This window comes from Sceloporus undulatus, chromosome 7 (assembly GCF_019175285.1).
Source record: "Sceloporus undulatus isolate JIND9_A2432 ecotype Alabama chromosome 7, SceUnd_v1.1, whole genome shotgun sequence".
NCBI classification, from domain to species: domain Eukaryota; kingdom Metazoa; phylum Chordata; class Lepidosauria; order Squamata; family Phrynosomatidae; genus Sceloporus; species Sceloporus undulatus.
The window spans coordinates 36,071,061-36,089,974 of NC_056528.1; the positions used below are offsets into that span (position 1 = coordinate 36,071,061).

Sequence of the window (18,914 nt, forward strand, 5' to 3'; positions counted from 1 at the left end):
CATGCCTTAGGGTCGCTGTTGAAGGCACACAACAGCAACAAGTCATACAAACTCTTGTGCATCAGTTGTAACAGTGATGCCAATTACAGTCATGCTAAAAGGTAATAGACTTTGCCAAAGCCCCATTCGCTTTGACTTGCAGCGCAGTTTCCAGGTGCAGCTGTGTTTTGGGTAATGAACATTTACAACTGGACATGATAATAGGGTTCCTGATGCATGTCTTTTGCCCCTTTATGCATGGCTTGTCTCAGGGTGGTTTTCCAAACTTCAAGTTAGTCCACAGAGAATACCTTTGAATAGATAATACATAGACATAGTGGCGGTGCAAACATGTTACTAAGCCTCCAAAGGTTACTGGCATGGAGGAAATCTTGCTTGCCTTCCTCATAAAGGCCTCTCATGATTAGAAAGGATGCTAATGAAAAACAAAATGTGTGGGCTAGAAGCTGAGGGAGAGACCAGTTTGTTCAGCTTCTCCCCGCCATGCAATGTGTTGCATTGGCCAGGATTTCTCTTGGCCCTTCTATGACTAATATATAACAATACGGAGCTATCTTATGTGGTGGTCCTAAACATTACTGAGACGGAGGATGTGAAATACAGTACTTTAATATTTACCTATTACACAGATCTGGTGGCAGTGGTCCAAAACACACCACAGAAATAATCCAGTTTGAGGTCGCTTTAACTGCTCTGGCTCAGTGCTAGGGAATCCTGGGAATTGTAGTTTATTGTGGCCCCAGCACTCTCTGACAGAGAAGGCTCAATGTCTCATAAAACTACAATTCCCAGAATTCCCTATCGTTGAGCCAGGGCAATTCTAAGCAGTCTCAAACTAGATACTGTACTGTATTTGGACTGATGTTACTGTACACATAAAGTTGAAGGCTTTCATGGCCGGCATCCATAGTTTTTTGTGGGTTTTTCGGGATAGATAGATAGATAGATAGATAGATATAGCTATGTATGTATACATACCCAACTTTTTCCAGGCAGAGCATTCTCTGAAGATGCCAGCCACAGATGCTGGCGAACCTTTTCTGGAACATGGCCACATAGCCAGAAAAACCCACAAAGAACTATGTACACATAAAGACTGTGTACATAGATGACATCTGCACTTAGAAGTCTTATTTTTAGACTGTACTACTTTCAGAATTTATTACAGAGATTCTGGGAGTTTCAGTCCAACCCTCCCTCCTTTTTCCAAGCTCAGGATTATCATAATAGTGGTGCTTAGATGTAAATTTACTGTCAGATGAACAGCAGCCCTCAAACAAAGAGGGACGAGGTGATACATAACAGAGGAAATGGGAAGTTAAGTTGAACCTTACCTAACTTCAGTTTACTGTCTCATTTTTGAATCTGTTGGCAGGAGAGAGAACGGAGTGACTAAAACTCTGTTGTTGATTCTTTATCAGCATTGTTATTACGGTCACATCTTTTCTCCAATGTATGTAAGTTTGCGCTCGTCGTCGTTCCCTTCTCTCGCCCCTTTTTATCCTCACAACACTTGGAAATCTTATTTTCAAGGCTGGCCAAATTTTTAAATATAAGGCTTATAAGGCTGGCCAAATTTTTAAAAATGCTCATTTAGTAGATAGGTAGCGGAAGAAAGCTGTACCTGCTGAATCAGTTCCTTTGCACAACTTGGTTTTCCCACTTTTTAGGACACTTCACACTGCCCTCTTCTTCTGTTGGAGAGAGTAGTTCATTCTCCATGATAAAAGATGGTGTCAAAAACATCTTGCTGGTCTTTTTCTCCATCCCTCTTGTTGACACTGGTTGCAGCAGGGCTTAGATTTGCCTTTTCCCTTCTCAAAATCTGGCAATCTTCTTGGGTTTAGATGCCAGACCTTTTGAGTTGTTTCAGGAAATAGTGTTCATGCTTTTCCTAAGTGCTTAGGCATTCCTGAAGAAAAAGCCTCCTGCTAATAATACTTAATGGGTAGTTCAGTTTACATTTTTAGCTTCACTATTTCTTTAAAAAAAACCCATCTTGGACTGTATTTTATTCTTTTCAGTCTCTAATTGCAAATTTTCATCAAAAGAGGTGCCTAAAGATGTGACAAAGGGTTTGTTATGGGATACGATGGTGAAGGCAGTAACAGGAGGAATATGTATAATCACATAACCTTCGAAAAAGACAAGAAGAAAGAAAAAAGAAATTAGAAACAGATATAGAACAATTGGAGAATAAATATATAGTTAATAGAAATGAGCAGATTTATGTGGAATTAAGGGCAAAAAGGGAGGAATTGCAAAAGATAGAAATAGATGAAGTATAAGAAAATTTGATTTATTTAAGAAGGGAATATTTCAAATAAAGTAATAAAAACTCAAAAAGGCACTGAGGGGATATTTAGGATTTTTTGTAAAAAAAACCAATGAATAAGATGCAAAAGTACATCTATGTATGGAAAGAATATTACATCTGTTTGGTTTTGTAAAATTTCAAAAATACTAAATAAAAAAAAAGAGGTGCCTAAATTGCCATAAGCTTTCAGTTCTACTTGTTCAAGTCTTCAGTTTTGTCCCTCCCATAGTTTTTATGTGTTTCCCTCTGTCCTTTTGGTTGGTGGGAATAATGTGTTTTATAACCTTTTAAAATACTGGTTTAAAGATTTCTGCCCTCCTCAGTTTTGGAGCCAGAGTTGCAGTTATCAGATAAGATTGATTTCACCTGTTACTTATGCTGCCTACTCCATCACAGCATTCCTGGAGTGAAGCAGTTACCAATCTGTTCAGTGGAAATTACTTTCAAGGAATTGCGCTTAGCAGGTTTCCTACACAAAGGTGCCGGGGACAGGGATTCTTTCCCCTGTTCATTTCAAATTCATAGCACTAATTTCTGAATAGGTCAGTCCTGTTAAAAACAAGTCTGCTTGGATCAGTCTGTTTCTGGTCTGTGCCACGTTCACATGTCTTATTTATAACTCCATTCCTTGTCTTTTTAATCATTAAACCGTCTGTTTCCATGAAAATTTATTTAAGCCTCTATTTTTAATAACCTTTTCTATTTTAAGAGCCTTTCAGTCAAGCAATTCTCAGTTGAAATAAACATCTCTTATCTTTAAAAACTGAATAACTTCCATCAGCCTTACTTTTGTACTGTTTATAATACAGTACATAACTTCTCTATGTCTGCTGTACCTTCTAACAATGAGTGGTAACCCTGTCTTAATTTAATGAAAGCCTCACATAGTTCAGGACCACACTTGTATTGATACATTTAATCAGTCACTAATATTTAGGGAGGTCCATTGTGATGGGTTTGGGGTACCCTATTGTGGTGGATCCCCATTTCTTCAAGCTAGCTAGATTTGGATTTCCTGCATGGCAGAATGGAATTGGACTGGATAGCCCTTGCGGTCTCTTCTAATTCTATTATTCTATTCTATGATTCTAGCCCAGATGGAACTGGGCCTGCCTGGTCAACTCCCTCTCAGGCCAGAGGATGGCAGTTATGGAGGGAGGAATCTCTTTCTTCAGGCTAGCCCTGATGGATGCACTACTAAGGATATTCCTGATTCACAAAATCTCTTGCCATAAGGCAACAAGTAACTTGAAATTACACATACACAGTTAAGTGTAGGTAAAGTCGGAATATTTTACTAAATTGTTATATTTTGTTCTTTTAGTCCCACAGGATCCCATGTTGAATGGTGTAAACAACTCATTGCTGCTACAATTTCTAGCCAGATTTCAGGTTCTGTGCCCTCAGACACTGTATCTAGAGAATACCGGGTAAGTCTACTAATTTACTTATTTAAAAAGCCTATTGAGTGACATACAGATCTGTGCTGCAAATAAAATACAGGAGGAGATGTGGAACAAGAACATGATGCTGGGCCTAAAATTTGGATTCTTTAGATCTTCAGAAAGAGGGGTACAGTACATGTTAACATGCAGTATTTCATATACATATAAATGTCTTAGTGCTATTCCAAATCTCAGACTGCTGCTTAACTTGAATCTTTAGTGTTAACGGTGGTGAGAAAATTTCACTTGGCTTCATCTTTCATTGTTTTGATTAAACAAAAACAACAAATTACCATTTATTGTCGTGTGAGGTAACCAGATCAAGTATTATCTCCATATAAAGCAAAATGAAGTGATTTTACTGATGCTCTCTGGATTGAGAACACAGTAGATTAAATTTTTGTGAGTATAGAGACATTCAGGTTGTGCCTGAAGACAAATTCACTGAAGCATTATGATCTATTTTAAAAAAAATCCTGTCTTGAGTATTTCTTTTCACATAGACATAGCCAGCATATTGTGCTCAAAATGCCTGTAATATGTAGAAGCAAAATATAATACTCTGACAGGATCATGGCTATTGCCTTTGATAAAGCAGTGTGACAAGTTACGTATTTCAGCAGTTTGTTGTACTTGTATAGAAACTGGGTTTTCTTGAGCTTGGAAGTCAATGCATTGGGGAGTTCCTCAAGACCTATTACAATATTTGCTATCAGGATATTTTGCCCTTTTGTTTGTACTGCACCATCTTCTGAGTCTCTTGATCGGTTTTATTGCCTCCTAAAGAGTTTAGTTGGAAAAAGGTGGAGGCAAATCAGAAGTAAGAAAAAAACCACCCGGCTCCTTAGTGAGCTCTTGATCTGCTTGCAATGTTGAGATGCACAGTTATATAAACACTTCTAGTAATGTGAGGCTCTTAAAAGTTGAGACAGTACATAAGTAATGTTGTCCGAATTCAGGATTAGAATAAATTATTTGTTGGATAATATCTGTATTTTAACTAACAGGTATACAAGAGGCCTACTATAAGGGTAAGAATAAATGTGGTTACCAGCGAATCAGCCTCTTATCTGTTTGTGTTTTTGTGCTGTGTTGAGAACTCAGTGTGCCTCAGTGTTCTTCTTTATTTCATTAATGGTTGTTTCAAACCAGTTGGACCATCCTGCTATGTGGTGCAACAGCTTGTTTGCAGCAGAAATGTTTTATGTACATTACAATGTTTTCATGAGCAATAAAAGCCGGTGTGTAAGAGTGCAGTATATTTAAGTTATGTTGAACATGCACGGTACTAACTTAAGTTTTATTACATTAATTCTGACAGAATGGGTCCTCTCAACTGATGCTTACATGCTTTAGATTACAGAGTACTATATTAGCAGGCTTAATGTGTTTTCTGTGTTGAAGACATTTGAAGGGGAAGTCTAAGAAAAAAGCAATAAGTCTTGCTTCATCCTATTTAAATAAGATTTCAATTCATGCTTGCATTTATGCAAGCATTGCCTTTAATTGCAAAACTCTTAGTATGAAATTCTAAATCTGTGATCCAGATTAAATATCACTTCTTTTGTTCCTGAGTGGTAAAATGTATTATTTGGTGGTTATTCCTTGCTTAGCCTTCTTTACCAAGAGGCTTGTGGTACACATTTAACATAAAACCATGCCTAGTTTTTGTTATATTAGTAGAAAAAAATTAAGTTAGGTAGTTTCATACAGTGGTTTACAACAATTAACAACAAAAAACGTTTTATGCTGAAAATCTCCCTTCCTATCTCTTTCTCAGGCATACCAATGCAGAGCATAGAACAGGTTGTTAAACAGATGCTCGTCTCATTTACTTGGGTAAATAAACAGGTTAAACAGTCAGGAAAGTTTTTTCAAATGGATACGCTTGCACACACTTCCCCTCTGAATTTATGCTTTTCGTACACCAGCGAAATACACACAGTGGTTGTGTGTGAATAGAAGAGTTGATACAAATTCTTGAGGAAGAAATCTCTGCAGGTTCACTTGGTGTTCAGATAGGTCTCTTCATTCCCTTGATTCCTGGAAGTTTGTATTACTTCCAAAGGGCTGCAGAATGCCGGAGGCCAAGCATCTCTGGCATCACTTCAGCTTTGCTCTAGTCACTATGCAATCATGTGAAATGAGAGGAAGTGGAAGATCAGACTGAAGTTTTGGGGTGGTATTCTTAACTGTAGTATCAACATTATTATATTATGGTTTGCACTAATAGGCACCTCCTCAGATGGGACCATTAAAGCAGCAATTTAAATTGCCTCATGTTTCCAGAGAGGGCAGAAAATATTTAATAGATAAATCTTCAAATAATTGCATGGTCTCTCTCTCTCTCTCTCTCTCTCTCTCTCTCTCTCTCTGCTACTATAATGTGCTATAATCAGTTTCTTTTGTTGTTTTAAGCATGTGGCTTACTTTATACTCTGCATTTTATCTTCCTGTTTTAAAGATTGTTTCAAAAAGACAGTACATACTTTTTGTTCTTTGGTTACGTGGACTCGCTGTTCAAAGAGCAGAAATGAATACATTCCAGTTTGTCCCAATTAAAAGCAAACAACTGAACTTAATAGGTGTCAAAATAATATGCTTGAGATACTTGATTTCTGCAGGATCCTCAAAAAGCTGATCGTATGTGTTGACGTTGAAGTATCTGCTGTCTCTTTTTTTAAAAAAAATTCTATCCTTTCACCTGTTATGTGCATGTTTTTTCTCCTTTTACCTCTGCTTGCCCACTGCTGCATCATGCTATTCAGGAGATTCAGGATGGACACAATGGCTATACTTCTGACGCAGAAGTTGATCAGGTGGCATGTTTTACTCATTATTTGTTCTCTAACTATGTAGTATGTCCCTGTTAGTGCTGGAGATGTAAACATTCTAATTTGTATTATCTACGTTGCAAAAGCTTGAGAATCAGAAAGGTTTTCTCAGTTTGTTTTTAAAGTGTTTCTAGGTTTTGGTCCGTCTCGTTTTCATTGAGGATTTCAGCAGTCACAGCTATCTATCCATTAAATCTAGTTAATTGTTTAGAGCAGAGTTTTCTACCAATATATACTGAGACAGATAAAAAATAATATCTCTAGAAGACATAAGCAGTACAAAATTGGTTGATTCATTTTACTGAAAGCTATGGCCACAATCCTGCCTCTTCCAGTAGCAAACAAAAGTTAGATTGCAGAATCTTTGTGCAGATTTAGCCACTCCATATGATGGATACAAGCAGTACCCTAAACAATTCTTAATCATAGTGTTGGAAGAAATCACAAGAGCCATCCAGTCTAACTCCCTGACATGCAGGAACTCTCAATCAAAGCATCCCCAAAAGATTGCCACCCAGCCTCTGTTTAAAGACCTCCAAGGAGGGAGACTCCACCACTCTCCAAAGGAGTGTGTTCCACTGTCGTAAATAGCACATATGCAAAGCAGTGGCATTGTCACTGAGTGCAGGGGGTAGGGGTGCAGGGCCAAAAGACCACACTCTCCGTTTTGCCACAGTGGCAGCAGCCAAGTCACAAGGAGACTGCCACCACCATGGGGAATCAGGGCCGAGGGCAGTTGACCTTCTTGTTCCCCATGGTAGCGGTGGCTCCTCATGAGGAAGTGCCACTGCTGTTGGGAAGAAGAGCTGGTGACACTTGGCCTTCTTGTTCCCCGTGGTAGTGGCAGCTCCTTGTGAGGAACCACCACTATGAGGGAGAAGGGCTGGGGGTGCTTTTCCTGTGGTAGTGGCAGCTTCTCGTGAGGAATGGCCACTGCTGTGGGAAAGCAGGACTAGGTGCCCTCGGCCTTCTCCTTCTCCTTGTAAGGAACCACCACCACTGTGGGGAAGCAAGGCTGGGTGCCCTTGGCTTTGTCCTTCCCTGCAGTGGAGGAGGTTCCTCATGAGGAACTGCTGCCACCACAGGGAAGCAGGACTGGGGACCCTTACCCCTCTCCCCCATGGGAGGACAGTCTGATCAGGTGTCATACCTCTTCTGCGGTGCCACTTGGTGTGGATTGCACCACCAGACCCCCTTACTGACACCACTGATATAAAGGCTAACACAGATAATGCTCAACATGCCAGGCCTTGGAGAGATGACCCAAGGCTTTGCTCATGCTAGGCTTCTGTTCAGCCAAGTCATTGGGTTCCCATGCCCCCCACCATAAGCCACCCACAAAAGGCACAAGACTAGAGCTGCAATGCAGAGTCCTGGGAGGGACCCTGGACTTCTTGAAGAAGATATGTTTGTAATGGACTGTTGCACCTTACTGGTTTAACTGAGCTGCCAGTGAGGAATGCTAGCTGGCACAGTAGCCTGGAGCTACGTTTTCCACTGTGTGTATGTTTCCATTCATTCATTCATATGCTGCCTTTTATCCCTGAGTGGGCCCCAAGACATCTCACAAAAAATAAGTTAATATCTAACAACGACATTTAAAGACACTTAAAAATCATCACGATTATTATAATGCATACAAAGGTAAAAATACCCTTCCTCCCATAAGAAGACTTCTTGCTAGCAATTATTCAATGAAAACCTACTTTTAAGGAGAACAGGGAGAGGGCCAGCCTTTCTCATTAAATTCTTCATCTTAGACAGTGAATAAATGGGTAAGTTAATTGCACCACTTAATATTTTATTAGGTATAACATCATCCAACATATGCCAGATTTCTTATTCATATTTGAAATCTTAATCTGTTAATAGCAAGCCATCAATTGGCTAGTTTCTTCAAGAGTCTAGCAGACTCTGGCTAAGGAACATTGCATAGATACAGCCATGCTAGTCCCATCAGACGACATATGGAAGGGCAACTGTGAGAAGGATGCCAGTGTTTGTGCTGAGTTGCATATCTGAAAGGCAGCAGAAGATGTGGCTGAACATATGTGTTTCTTATAAAATTATCCAGATGTCTGTATATGATCAAACTTAAAATGTTGCAGATTTTACTGTTCAACATTACATTGAAATATTGTACCTCTAAAAAGCACCTGGGTTAGAGAAGCTTGAATATTTTCCTGAAAAATATTACCAGGCTTTTCACTTGCTCCCAATCTTGAGAACAAATGCAAGGATGAACTGAATGGTACTGCAGCATGTGTAGTTTCATTTATTCATTTTATTGATCTACTTACTATGGCAGGGCAGTTTAATTTGAGGAGCCTAAATGCCCTAAAGGCTTGGTATCCTTCTCACTTACCCTTCTATATGACATCTGATGGGACTGGCATGGCTGTTTCTATAAGAATGTTCAGATTCCATCTGCTATTGGAAGCTGAGAAGGTTCAGCCCTGGTTAGTACTTGCATAGGAGACCACCAACAAATACCAGGTGCTGTAGGCTATATTACAGAGGAAGGCAATGGCAAAACATCTCTGAGTATTCCTTGCCTAAGAAAAACCCTCTGAAATTCATGGGGTAGCCATAAGTCAACAGGTGACTTGATAGCACATGCATACACAGTTTAAATTAGTGCAAGTAATTGGTAGTAAGCTGTTTATAAAGATATTACTAAATTGTCTGTTTATTTAGTCAGTCAGACCACCTAGGCAAATCTGTTGTTTATTCAAGTTGCCAGTTGAATTTTCAGAGGAGATTATCTGGATTTTAACAGGGGTTCCCAACAGCTGCTATTCATGTGCTGAAGAAGAGGCAGTCAAAAGTTTCCATTAAGTTGGGGAGCATTATCCATAGGTCTATGCTAGAGATGTGAAGGCCTAAGGAGGGGAAATGGAAATATGGCGTGGGTATGGAGCAGGTTTTTTGAAAGTGTAAAACTAAAATTGTAAATATAATTTTTATCCATCCTGTATAACTTTTAAAATAATTCTATAGGGCTGTTTTATATGCAGAATAAAATGTTGAAGCATGTACTCTTAATTTATATATCTATATATCTATAGATATAGATATAGATATTTGAAAACTTCAGAATATGAATTGCTAAAATAGAAAAACAGACTTTCTTCCTGAAATTGTCAGATAGGCATAACTTACAAAATCAAAATATAACAGCAAGGTGCTGTGGGAGCTGTGTGTAAAAATGTCCTAGTTTACAATATGTGTCGAAATTTTGATTATTCCCTGTGTGCTAATAGGAATAGTTGAGCTTCTGTTGTTTGTGTGTGCCTTCAAGTCATTTCTGACTTATGGCAACCCATGGGATTGTCTTGATGAGATTTGTTCAGAGGAGGTTCATCATTGCCTTCTTGGGAGCTGAGAGAATGTAATCTACCTCAAGTTAGGCAGAGGGTTTCCATGGCTGAGCAGGGATCATTCCTAGTCCAACCCTCAAGCCACTGCAGTATGTTGGCTGTCTGTAGGTAGTTGATCTTACCTTTGTGTAAATGCTTTGCTGCTAATTCACGGTTTGCTAATCTTTGTCTTTATTCTGCAAGCGCATAACTAACAGAATCCCTTTGGGTTCACAAATATTACACAGCATCTGAGCAGACATACTCTTAATGATGGCTAAGAGATCAGGATCAGGCTGTAGGATAGTAACCTCTCACCTTTTCCCAGCTTGGGAAGTAATCCAAACCCTTCCATCTTGAATTAACCTAAATCTTTTTATTTGCAGTAGTGTTAATGATGTTCACATTTTTACCACAGTCCATGCTTAACCAGGGTTCTGAGTAATTTTCAAATCATGGCTAAGTGGAAATCCTGATTAGCTGTTTCTGTCATTGTTGATTAAATTTTTAACCAGAATTAAGGCAGATGGGAATTCACATTCAAGAGAGAGAGGCACATGGCCATCTGCTTCATTCCTGGTCTCTTTAACCAGAATTAAATGTGTGTCTGCTCTAGCCCACATTGTTAATGCTCTCTGCTTTGAGAAGAAAGAAACTTGTGTTGTTTCTGTAACCTCCTAGCAAAAGCACCTTGTAGTTGTTGTACGTTGAAGCTTTACAGCTGGAATTTGAGATTTACTTCTGGCTTTGGCTTTTTGCCAGGCACTGAGGGATGGAAACAAACTCGCTCAGATGGAAGAAGCTCCACTTTTTCCTGGAGAATCAATCAAATCTATCGGTAAGTGGAGTATTAAGTGACTGAGATAACATCATTGTTTCTTGCTAAACATAAAACCAACACTATTTCCTTGGTTGTACATATTTCAAAGGTTTTTTTAAAATCAGATTTTACCCTGGATCCATAATCCCTTAAACCTAAGTGAGCTATAGAAGATACTGAGCTCAAAAGGCAAGCAAATCTGAGAATTACAAATCGAGACTGAAATTGGTCAGTTATGAGACTGATGTGCTGAATGTAGCCTTTAGATACTTTTCTATGCAGCTTCCAGCATACCTCTTGCATTGTTACTATTCTTCACTGTGATAATACCAGGACATTTTTTTTAAATCAAATACTAACAATCCATATTGCATGATGTACAATCTCTCCCCCCACCCTACTAAATAAAACTGTCCTTCAAGGAACGATTTGGAAGCTAAGTACAATTGCTTTATGCAGTGTTCTCAATCTTCTAAGGGCAAGTTTACATGGCTAGAATACTTCTCATTGCAGTCTAATAGAATGTGATCAGGCCATATATGATTTGTAGAAGTTCAGGCTTTTTTGAGTAGGTGGGACTCCTTAAACTCTGCAGAAAAAGGCTGTGTGGATTTTACTGGATTATCTGTGGAAGTCCACGGAAATGCGCATTATGTGTGTCTGTCCATTTTCAGCAGAGGAAGGGTGAATAGATGCAATTTTGCACAGGAAAGTGAAATCAATAATAATAATAATAATAATAATAATTTTTATTTATATTTCCCGCCTCTTCTTGCAGATCGTTGGTGCAGATGTGTAAAAATCCACAACATTTGCCACAACACACCTACATGCCGTAAAACAGGGGTTGGGAAGTTGTGGCTCTTCACATATTGAATAACTATTACTCTCCTTATCCTTCACCCCAGTGGCTTGGCTGGCAGGGATGCTCAATTTCTGGAGGTCCCAGACCAGCAAAGTCACCACATGTTGCTTTGAGATGTGAGGGTGACTTTATTCATCTTTGAAATAGACTTTCCTTTAACAGTCCACACAAATGCTTCCTTTGTGCCATCTCAAAACAACATGAGGATTTGGTGATGGTAACACCAACAGCCTTTTCTTACTCCCCCAGTTCACTGAAATATTTTTACCATCATTTTCAAAAACTGTGAAGTTTCAAAAGCTAGCACAACGAAACTGGAGATTTTTTATTGGCCTACTAAAGATGTCCCAGCAGTATGGATTTTGTAATAATTATGTGGGCAAAGTATCACATTGAAGCCACATGAAACTCCCAGATCCTTTTTATAGCCCCCAATCCCAGGAAAAGTGTAGTTTCAAAAATCCACAAATTGTTGTTTCAGTTTGCTGCCAAAATTTGGTGGTAAACCACTAAAATGTACTAGCATAGCAATTGATTGACATAAATCAGTTGCCTTAATTCAAATAGGCAGCATTTTATTTGCCGTGGGAATCTTAGTTATGCAAGCATTTTGTAATTCAGCAACCAGTTGTTACTGGTGCTGTTGGCCATGTTGCCTCCCAAGTTGAGTGAAAATTAATGAATTAAAATCACTGCATAATTAATTGAATTTATTCTATAATGAATTATTTTTATCCTAAATGAATAGCAGTTAATATAAGAAAATGTAATGCATTAAAAATCAATTAATCTTTTCAAGTAATTAATTTTAATTGGTTTGGAGGAAATTTGTTTCTGTATATGATTTTTAATTAAAGTACATATTATTAAAATAATGCATGTATTAATATATGTACATTAAAACAGTTTATTTTAATAAGTTGTATTGTATATGTTTGTTAAAAGCATATTTATCAATTGTCCTGCCAATGTAAGCTTCTATCTTCTTTTGAAAGCAAGTAAAACCTTGTCTTTTATTAAGTAGCTGGTGGAGAATGTAAGGAATGTCCATATCTCCTCTCCTAACACACTGAATTTCCATGCTGCCTAAGGAGAAGAGCATGTAAACAAAACTATTACTGATATACCTTACGATTTTGTTCACATTATAAAATTATAGCACTTTGAACCCACTTTAACTGTCATAACTCCATCCTATATAATCCTGGGAGCTGTAGTTTTGTGAGATGTATAATTACTGACAGCGTGAGCTAGAGCCTCTTCATACTATAAATCCCAGGACTCTCTAGGATGTGGCCAGGCAATTAAAATGTCCCAATTGTCTAGTGTGCATGACATACAAGTTCCCAGCATGGGTGCTAATCCAAAGGAAATGATTTCCCATAGCACCGGTTCAGAACCGTTTATTTCTTGGAGTGTTAGGGAGTGCCACCATGAACTAAATCAAAGGATCTTTTTGTCAAGAGTTACTAAATAAAATTGTACATCATATTTTATGCAAAAGGTGGTGTCTTGAATCTGTATCTGAGCTGTGAACTGCTTCTTGTTCCACTCCTTGGAATGGCCTGAAAATGGAGATTATTTATTGAACACACTGCTGCGTGGAAAGCCCAGATTTAAAGTCTGTGTGTTTGCCTGCAGCGTGAGATCTTCTACATGACTAATGCATAGGGCTTTGGGATGAGCTGCTAAGTGCAACTGTCATTTTTGGGAGGAATAACCTGAGCACTTACTGGATTGCAGGATGCAATGTGCTTGTATCTTACTTTCAAATAGATGAGGTCCATTAGAAATTGTCGTCCGAAATAGCACATCTCATTCTCCATCTTTATTGCCTTCCTTATTTTGAGACAGAGGGCATTAAATGATCTGCAGTCACTTTATGAGCACAGGTGGAGTTTTCCCATTTTGGAAAGACTTGAGCTTCTTGTTTCTGGATGTAGTGGCATGGAACAAGGTTTCTCTGTAGTATATTGCTCCCTGCTACTGCCTTGAAGCCTCCTCATGGATCTACTCTTCTCTTTGGAATAATTATGGAAGAAATTGGAAAGGAAGTATGCATACTGATATTTCATTTGCACACTGCAGCAAATGCAGTCTGTATGTAAAAATAAATCACCTCGAAACTGGGCAGCCTTACTTCAACGTAAACATGTTTAGGACTGCATTATGATGCTGCACTCTTACCAGGGAGCATGCTATTCAGCTAAATAGATTCTCTTCATTTCTTACTTAAAATAGAGATGATAGAGCAAATTAATTTAAAATAAAATATTTTGCATCTTAAAAATTACTTGGGTGTTTTTGTTGTTGTTTTTGTTTTGTAATCACCAGTTTCTTTACATGCCAATTTAAACTATAACTCGTTGAACTTATTTATTTATTTATTTATTGACATAAGAATACTTTCTTTTGAAGTTATATGCCTTGATATAGACATTTAGGATAAAACAATTTTCTGTGTAAAATGAGTTTCTTGAATGTGTAGTGCCAGACTAAATCCATGTGAGGTTAGTGGGATTTCTTTGCATTAAATATTTTGTTTGTTTGTATATATGATAGCATAAATTGTATGGTAGGGATACAAGGACTAATAAAGTGACATCTTATTTTTTCCAGCTAAAGATGTCATGTATATCTGTCCATTTATTGGAGCCATCAGTGGTACGCTGACAGTGACGGATTTCAAAATGTATTTCAAGAATGTTGAGCGGGTGAGACCTTGTTTCTTACTGTGTATCCTGCATCTTTTACTTACAGCCTTGTAAGTTTCCCCCAGAAACTGACATACCTTTGTAATCTAAATGTAAAGCACCATGGAAGTTTTATGTATCCCATTACAATTGTATAATTTTATCTCATACAAACTGTAGAACACTAAATATTTACTCTTAGCTGCCATAAATAAACATGGTGTTTATTTTCCTTCAAATTCCAGGATCCACATTTTATTCTTGATGTTCCTCTTGGAGTCATAAACAGGGTTGAAAAGATTGGAGTGCAGAGCCATGGAGACAACTCCTGTGGTATAGAAATTGTTTGCAAGGTATTAGTTTAAATTTGAGGGTGTGCGTGCTTCAATTTCATCACGTGATTTCTATAGTGTACCTTAGATAATGGATAATTTTTGCCTGTACCTACACTGTGGCTGAGTTGTTTTCATGCTATGAAATGTTCACAGGCATTCTCAACTTGTATGATGAGGACTAACGTTTCCCCCTCTGTGTGTCAGACAGCAGTATCATAGCTGTGCCCTTTGACTGCAATTGTTTCTTTCCAAGAAACCTGCCAAGTATTGGCAGCAGATGCCTCATGAACCAGCATCAGTCCCTGGAGCATCACTTTGAGTTATAGATTATGTTGGAACGGGTCAGTTATAGATCTAAAATGAAGTCTAGGGAATAAAGAGGCTATTTCCAGGTGAGAGTGTGGCATTCATACTTTATTAAGCGGGTCTCACCTCTCCTGCCCCATGAATTAATTTGTGTGAGGTAGCCCATTTACTTGTTTCTGCTACAGATGATTACCTCTGATAGAATCATAGAATAATAGAGCTGGAAGAGACCGCAAGGGCCATGCAGTCCAACCCCCTGCCATGATAGTTATAGAATCTGATATTAATATGTAGCCTGTATCAGCTGGTGGTGTTAGATGCAGGCTTAATAGAATAGAATAGAATAGAATAGAATAGAATAATAGAGTTGGAAGTACTTGAAATGTAGAAAACATTTTTATTTAGACTTCACACGAGTAATTATTCGGACAAGTAACAATGCAAAAATATTCCACCATTTCAGTAACAGTTGTAGTTGCTGTAATTTTTTTCATTTAACATATTGAATTTCAATATATCTTTCATAGGATATGAGAAACCTGCGGTTTGCCTATAAACAGGAAGAACATAGACTGGAGATTTTTCAAAACCTTATTACTCGAGCATTTCCTGTTTCTCATGGGCTGGTAAGTATTTAAATGAGGAATTCATGCTGAAACCGTCCTTCAAAATATGTCACAGAGGAGCAAGAATCGTAGTCTATTGAGTTTTTATTACCACAAAACATCAATATGATTCCTACTTGGTTTTTTTCAATAGATTAGAGAACTATTATTTATTAATTTAGTAGATTTTTATCCTGCCTTTCACAATTTATATCGTTTAAGACAACCAAGGCTATTGTTCTGTCTGTGAGTTCTGTGATGCTCCATTGAAACCTATACTTTATGAATAAACAGCATTAGAATTCAGTTGATGAAGTTAGGATTGCTGCTATTGATGATAAATATTTTTCAAATTTGGGTAATTAAAATTCATGGTAAAATGCTTTCCTGAACTCCAATGAGAAAAGATGAGTTCAATTGTAGTAAAGTATGCTTTTCTTTCCACTTCATTCAGCCGTTCTTTGCATTCAGCTATAAAGAGAAATTTCCCACAAATGGTTGGAAAGTTTATGATCCAATAGCAGAGTACAAGAGGCAGGTAGGTAATGCTGATTTTTTACTTTCTGTTATAACTTGCTGTACCTGTTATTTCATCTGAATATCTGCAGATACTGAGAGACCATTTTTAAAACCAACACCTGGAAGAAAATTGATTCTGGCAAGTTAAGGTGAAGTGTATCTTATATTCCTGGGTATGTTGATCATGTCTAGTTCTGTCTCTCTTTTCCAGCCCAGGGAGGCTGTGGAACTTGAATAGATTGTCTAGAGATGGTTTGGGGATGGTCACCAAAGTGAAACATAACCATGTTTCAAACATGTTGGAGGTACTGTGTGTTGGGGATGTGATTAAGGATGAGGAGGTATGTGCCCTGTCTTGGGTAGAATTTCACTTCCACTGAAGGACCATGTGGGACCTTGCCTGTACTTGGGCTGCCTTTTTTATTTACTATGAGTGTGTTGTGCACAATTCTTTGACCCTCTCAAAAATGTCTTTTATACAGTGTTTTGCTTCTATGCAGGGCTTACCCAATGAGAGTTGGAAAATATCCAAAATTAACAGCACATATGAATTTTGTGACACATATCCTGCCATTCTTGTTGTGCCAACCAGTGTAAAAGATGATGACCTCTCCAGAGTAGCAGCATTCAGGGCAAAAGGCAGAGTTCCAGTAAGTATGACTCCTGAGTTTAAACAGAATTTTGCAAGGCATAGTTTTGATGCAATTTTCCACCTTAATTCGAATAACTAAGTAAGTAGTCCAGTTCTTGCGTTGGAAAAAAGATTGTGACGTGAAAGAGGAAGAAAGAAACATTTCCACTCTGGGAGCTGAAATGTAAATGAATGTTTCACATTCTTTCTGTGTGAAAGAGGCGAAAATTACATAGAATCTGCTTTGTGAATGCTACTGCTAAGGTTCAGTTGAAGTGCAGTTCTGCTATCTATGGGAGGATAATATTTGAGATCAGAATTGGGAAGGACAGAAATCATACTTTTTCCTAGTTTGAAAATTATTTCACTGAAGCTTGTCCACACTCTACTTTTAAGCAACAAAGCTATAGGAAAGAAAATTATAGGGGGTTAATACTCAATTAATCATTGGAATAGGCTTGGATCTAATGTATGCATTGTTGCATGCCTTCAAGTCATTTCAAACTTGCAGAGAACCTAAGGCTACCTGCTTCAAATGATTTCTGATCACTCTGTAAGAGGAAGACTTTTATGTAAGACGATACAGTATCAGATCATTGCAGTGTATGGTCTTGCTTTTTTTATTCTTGGTTCTTTTTATATAGCAAAGCTATTCTATTTGTTTTGGCTTTTTAAGTTTGAACCTTGTGTTAATCACCTGCATCCAGTGTTCTGTTCTCTTTTCATAACATCAGATCAGCTCTTCATTTGAGAAGTGAGTTGCCTCAAGTATTTGTAGGTTTTGTTTCTATTCTAAAAATAGCATACATGCATGTGTGTATGTGTGTTTTTTAACTTAGGTGTTATCTTGGATCCACCCTGAAAGCCAAGCCACCATTACACGCTGCAGCCAACCTCTTGTAGGCCCAAATGACAAACGATGCAAAGAAGACGAGAAGTACCTGCAGACTATCATGGATGCCAATGCTCAGTCTCACAAGCTTTTCATCTTTGATGCCAGACAGAACAGTGTTGCAGATGCAAATAAGGTAAAATTAATATAATAGAGAAATGTTTACTATTGGATATGTGTGTGTTTGTGTATGTGTACTCTTAAACGCTGAACGTATCTTAGATAGTTTTAAATGATTTGAAATGAATTGTGCTTTCAGGCAAAAGGTGGTGGATATGAAAGTGAAAGTGCCTATCCAAATGTGGAGTTGGTTTTCTTGGAAATTCCAAATATCCATGTAATGAGAGAATCTCTGCGTAAGCTGAAGGAAATTGTTTACCCTACAATTGATGAGTCTCGGTGGCTGTCCAATGTGGAAAGTACACACTGGCTGGAATATATACGGGTAAAGGAAATAATAGAAATTTGTATTGTGCTTGCTTTAAAATGTTAACAGTTTTTCTCTTTGAATTATCATGTCACTTCTGATCTAAAAGAGAGAAATGTCTTTACTAGACTGGAGTTCTCCAATTACAGTAGACTACTGAGGTATGCTGTTACTGTATGTGTCAGACCACCCCAGCAATAATAATTTTTCTTTTAAATTGTATTATTTAACAGAGCTGTGCTCTATCTTCGTGCCATTTTAGATCTGCAAGGTAGCTTTAAAAGGTTTTCAATAAGGTCATTGGCCAGAATCCTCTATCATGATGTACATGATGTAACTTTCTGTACACTAAGCTACATAGCAATGGGTGGTAAGAAACCCTGCTAGTGAATTGCAAAGATGAGTACATGGACATGTGGTTTGTGCACTACCTAGCCAGTGCACATTAGTCCCATTGTGCTTCAGTGTACAAACAAGACAGTTTTTTAATTTAATTAATTAATATGGTGTCTTTTTCTTAGGGTGGGACCCAAAGCTGATTATAAAGAAGTTAAAACACAATTTAAAAAGTTTCTATATTAATACACCATTCAATTTACGAAGGTATATAAACATTTATAAACAATGAAAAAGTTAAAAATATGGCATATCCCCTTCCCTCCCCCCCCCCCCAAAAAAAAAAACCCCACCCAAAAAAACATTACATGCCTGTTTGAGTGTCAAGGTCTTTGGCTGGAAGTGAATGGAGGGCAGAGAGGAGACCAGCCTAGCTTCTTGTGGGTTAAAATTGAAAAGCCTGGGAGCAGTCACTAAGAAGGTCCCCTTTCATGTCAGATGGGTCTGTGATGGTAGTGGGACTGAGAAGA

The 18,914-nt window shown here is 38.0% G+C and overlaps 1 protein-coding gene across 4 annotated transcripts in view; it reads left to right on the plus strand.

Annotated features, from left to right (window-relative positions):
• MTMR1 (myotubularin related protein 1) overlaps positions 1-18,914 on the plus strand; it is a 35,982-nt gene that overhangs the window by 1,304 nt on the left and 15,764 nt on the right. Inside the window, exons 2-12 of one of the 4 annotated variants that reach the window (XM_042479786.1) lie at positions 3,642-3,747; positions 4,770-4,793; positions 6,531-6,581; positions 10,718-10,793; positions 14,260-14,354; positions 14,579-14,686; positions 15,502-15,600; positions 16,034-16,117; positions 16,599-16,748; positions 17,569-17,757; positions 17,881-18,066. In XM_042479786.1, the coding sequence (XP_042335720.1) occupies positions 3,642-3,747; positions 4,770-4,793; positions 6,531-6,581; positions 10,718-10,793; positions 14,260-14,354; positions 14,579-14,686; positions 15,502-15,600; positions 16,034-16,117; positions 16,599-16,748; positions 17,569-17,757; positions 17,881-18,066 (1,168 nt within the window). The remainder of the gene's footprint in view (positions 1-3,641; positions 3,748-4,769; positions 4,794-6,530; positions 6,582-10,717; positions 10,794-14,259; positions 14,355-14,578; positions 14,687-15,501; positions 15,601-16,033; positions 16,118-16,598; positions 16,749-17,568; positions 17,758-17,880; positions 18,067-18,914) is intronic. The other 3 variants (XM_042479788.1, XM_042479787.1, XM_042479789.1) reach the window with 3 other exon arrangements.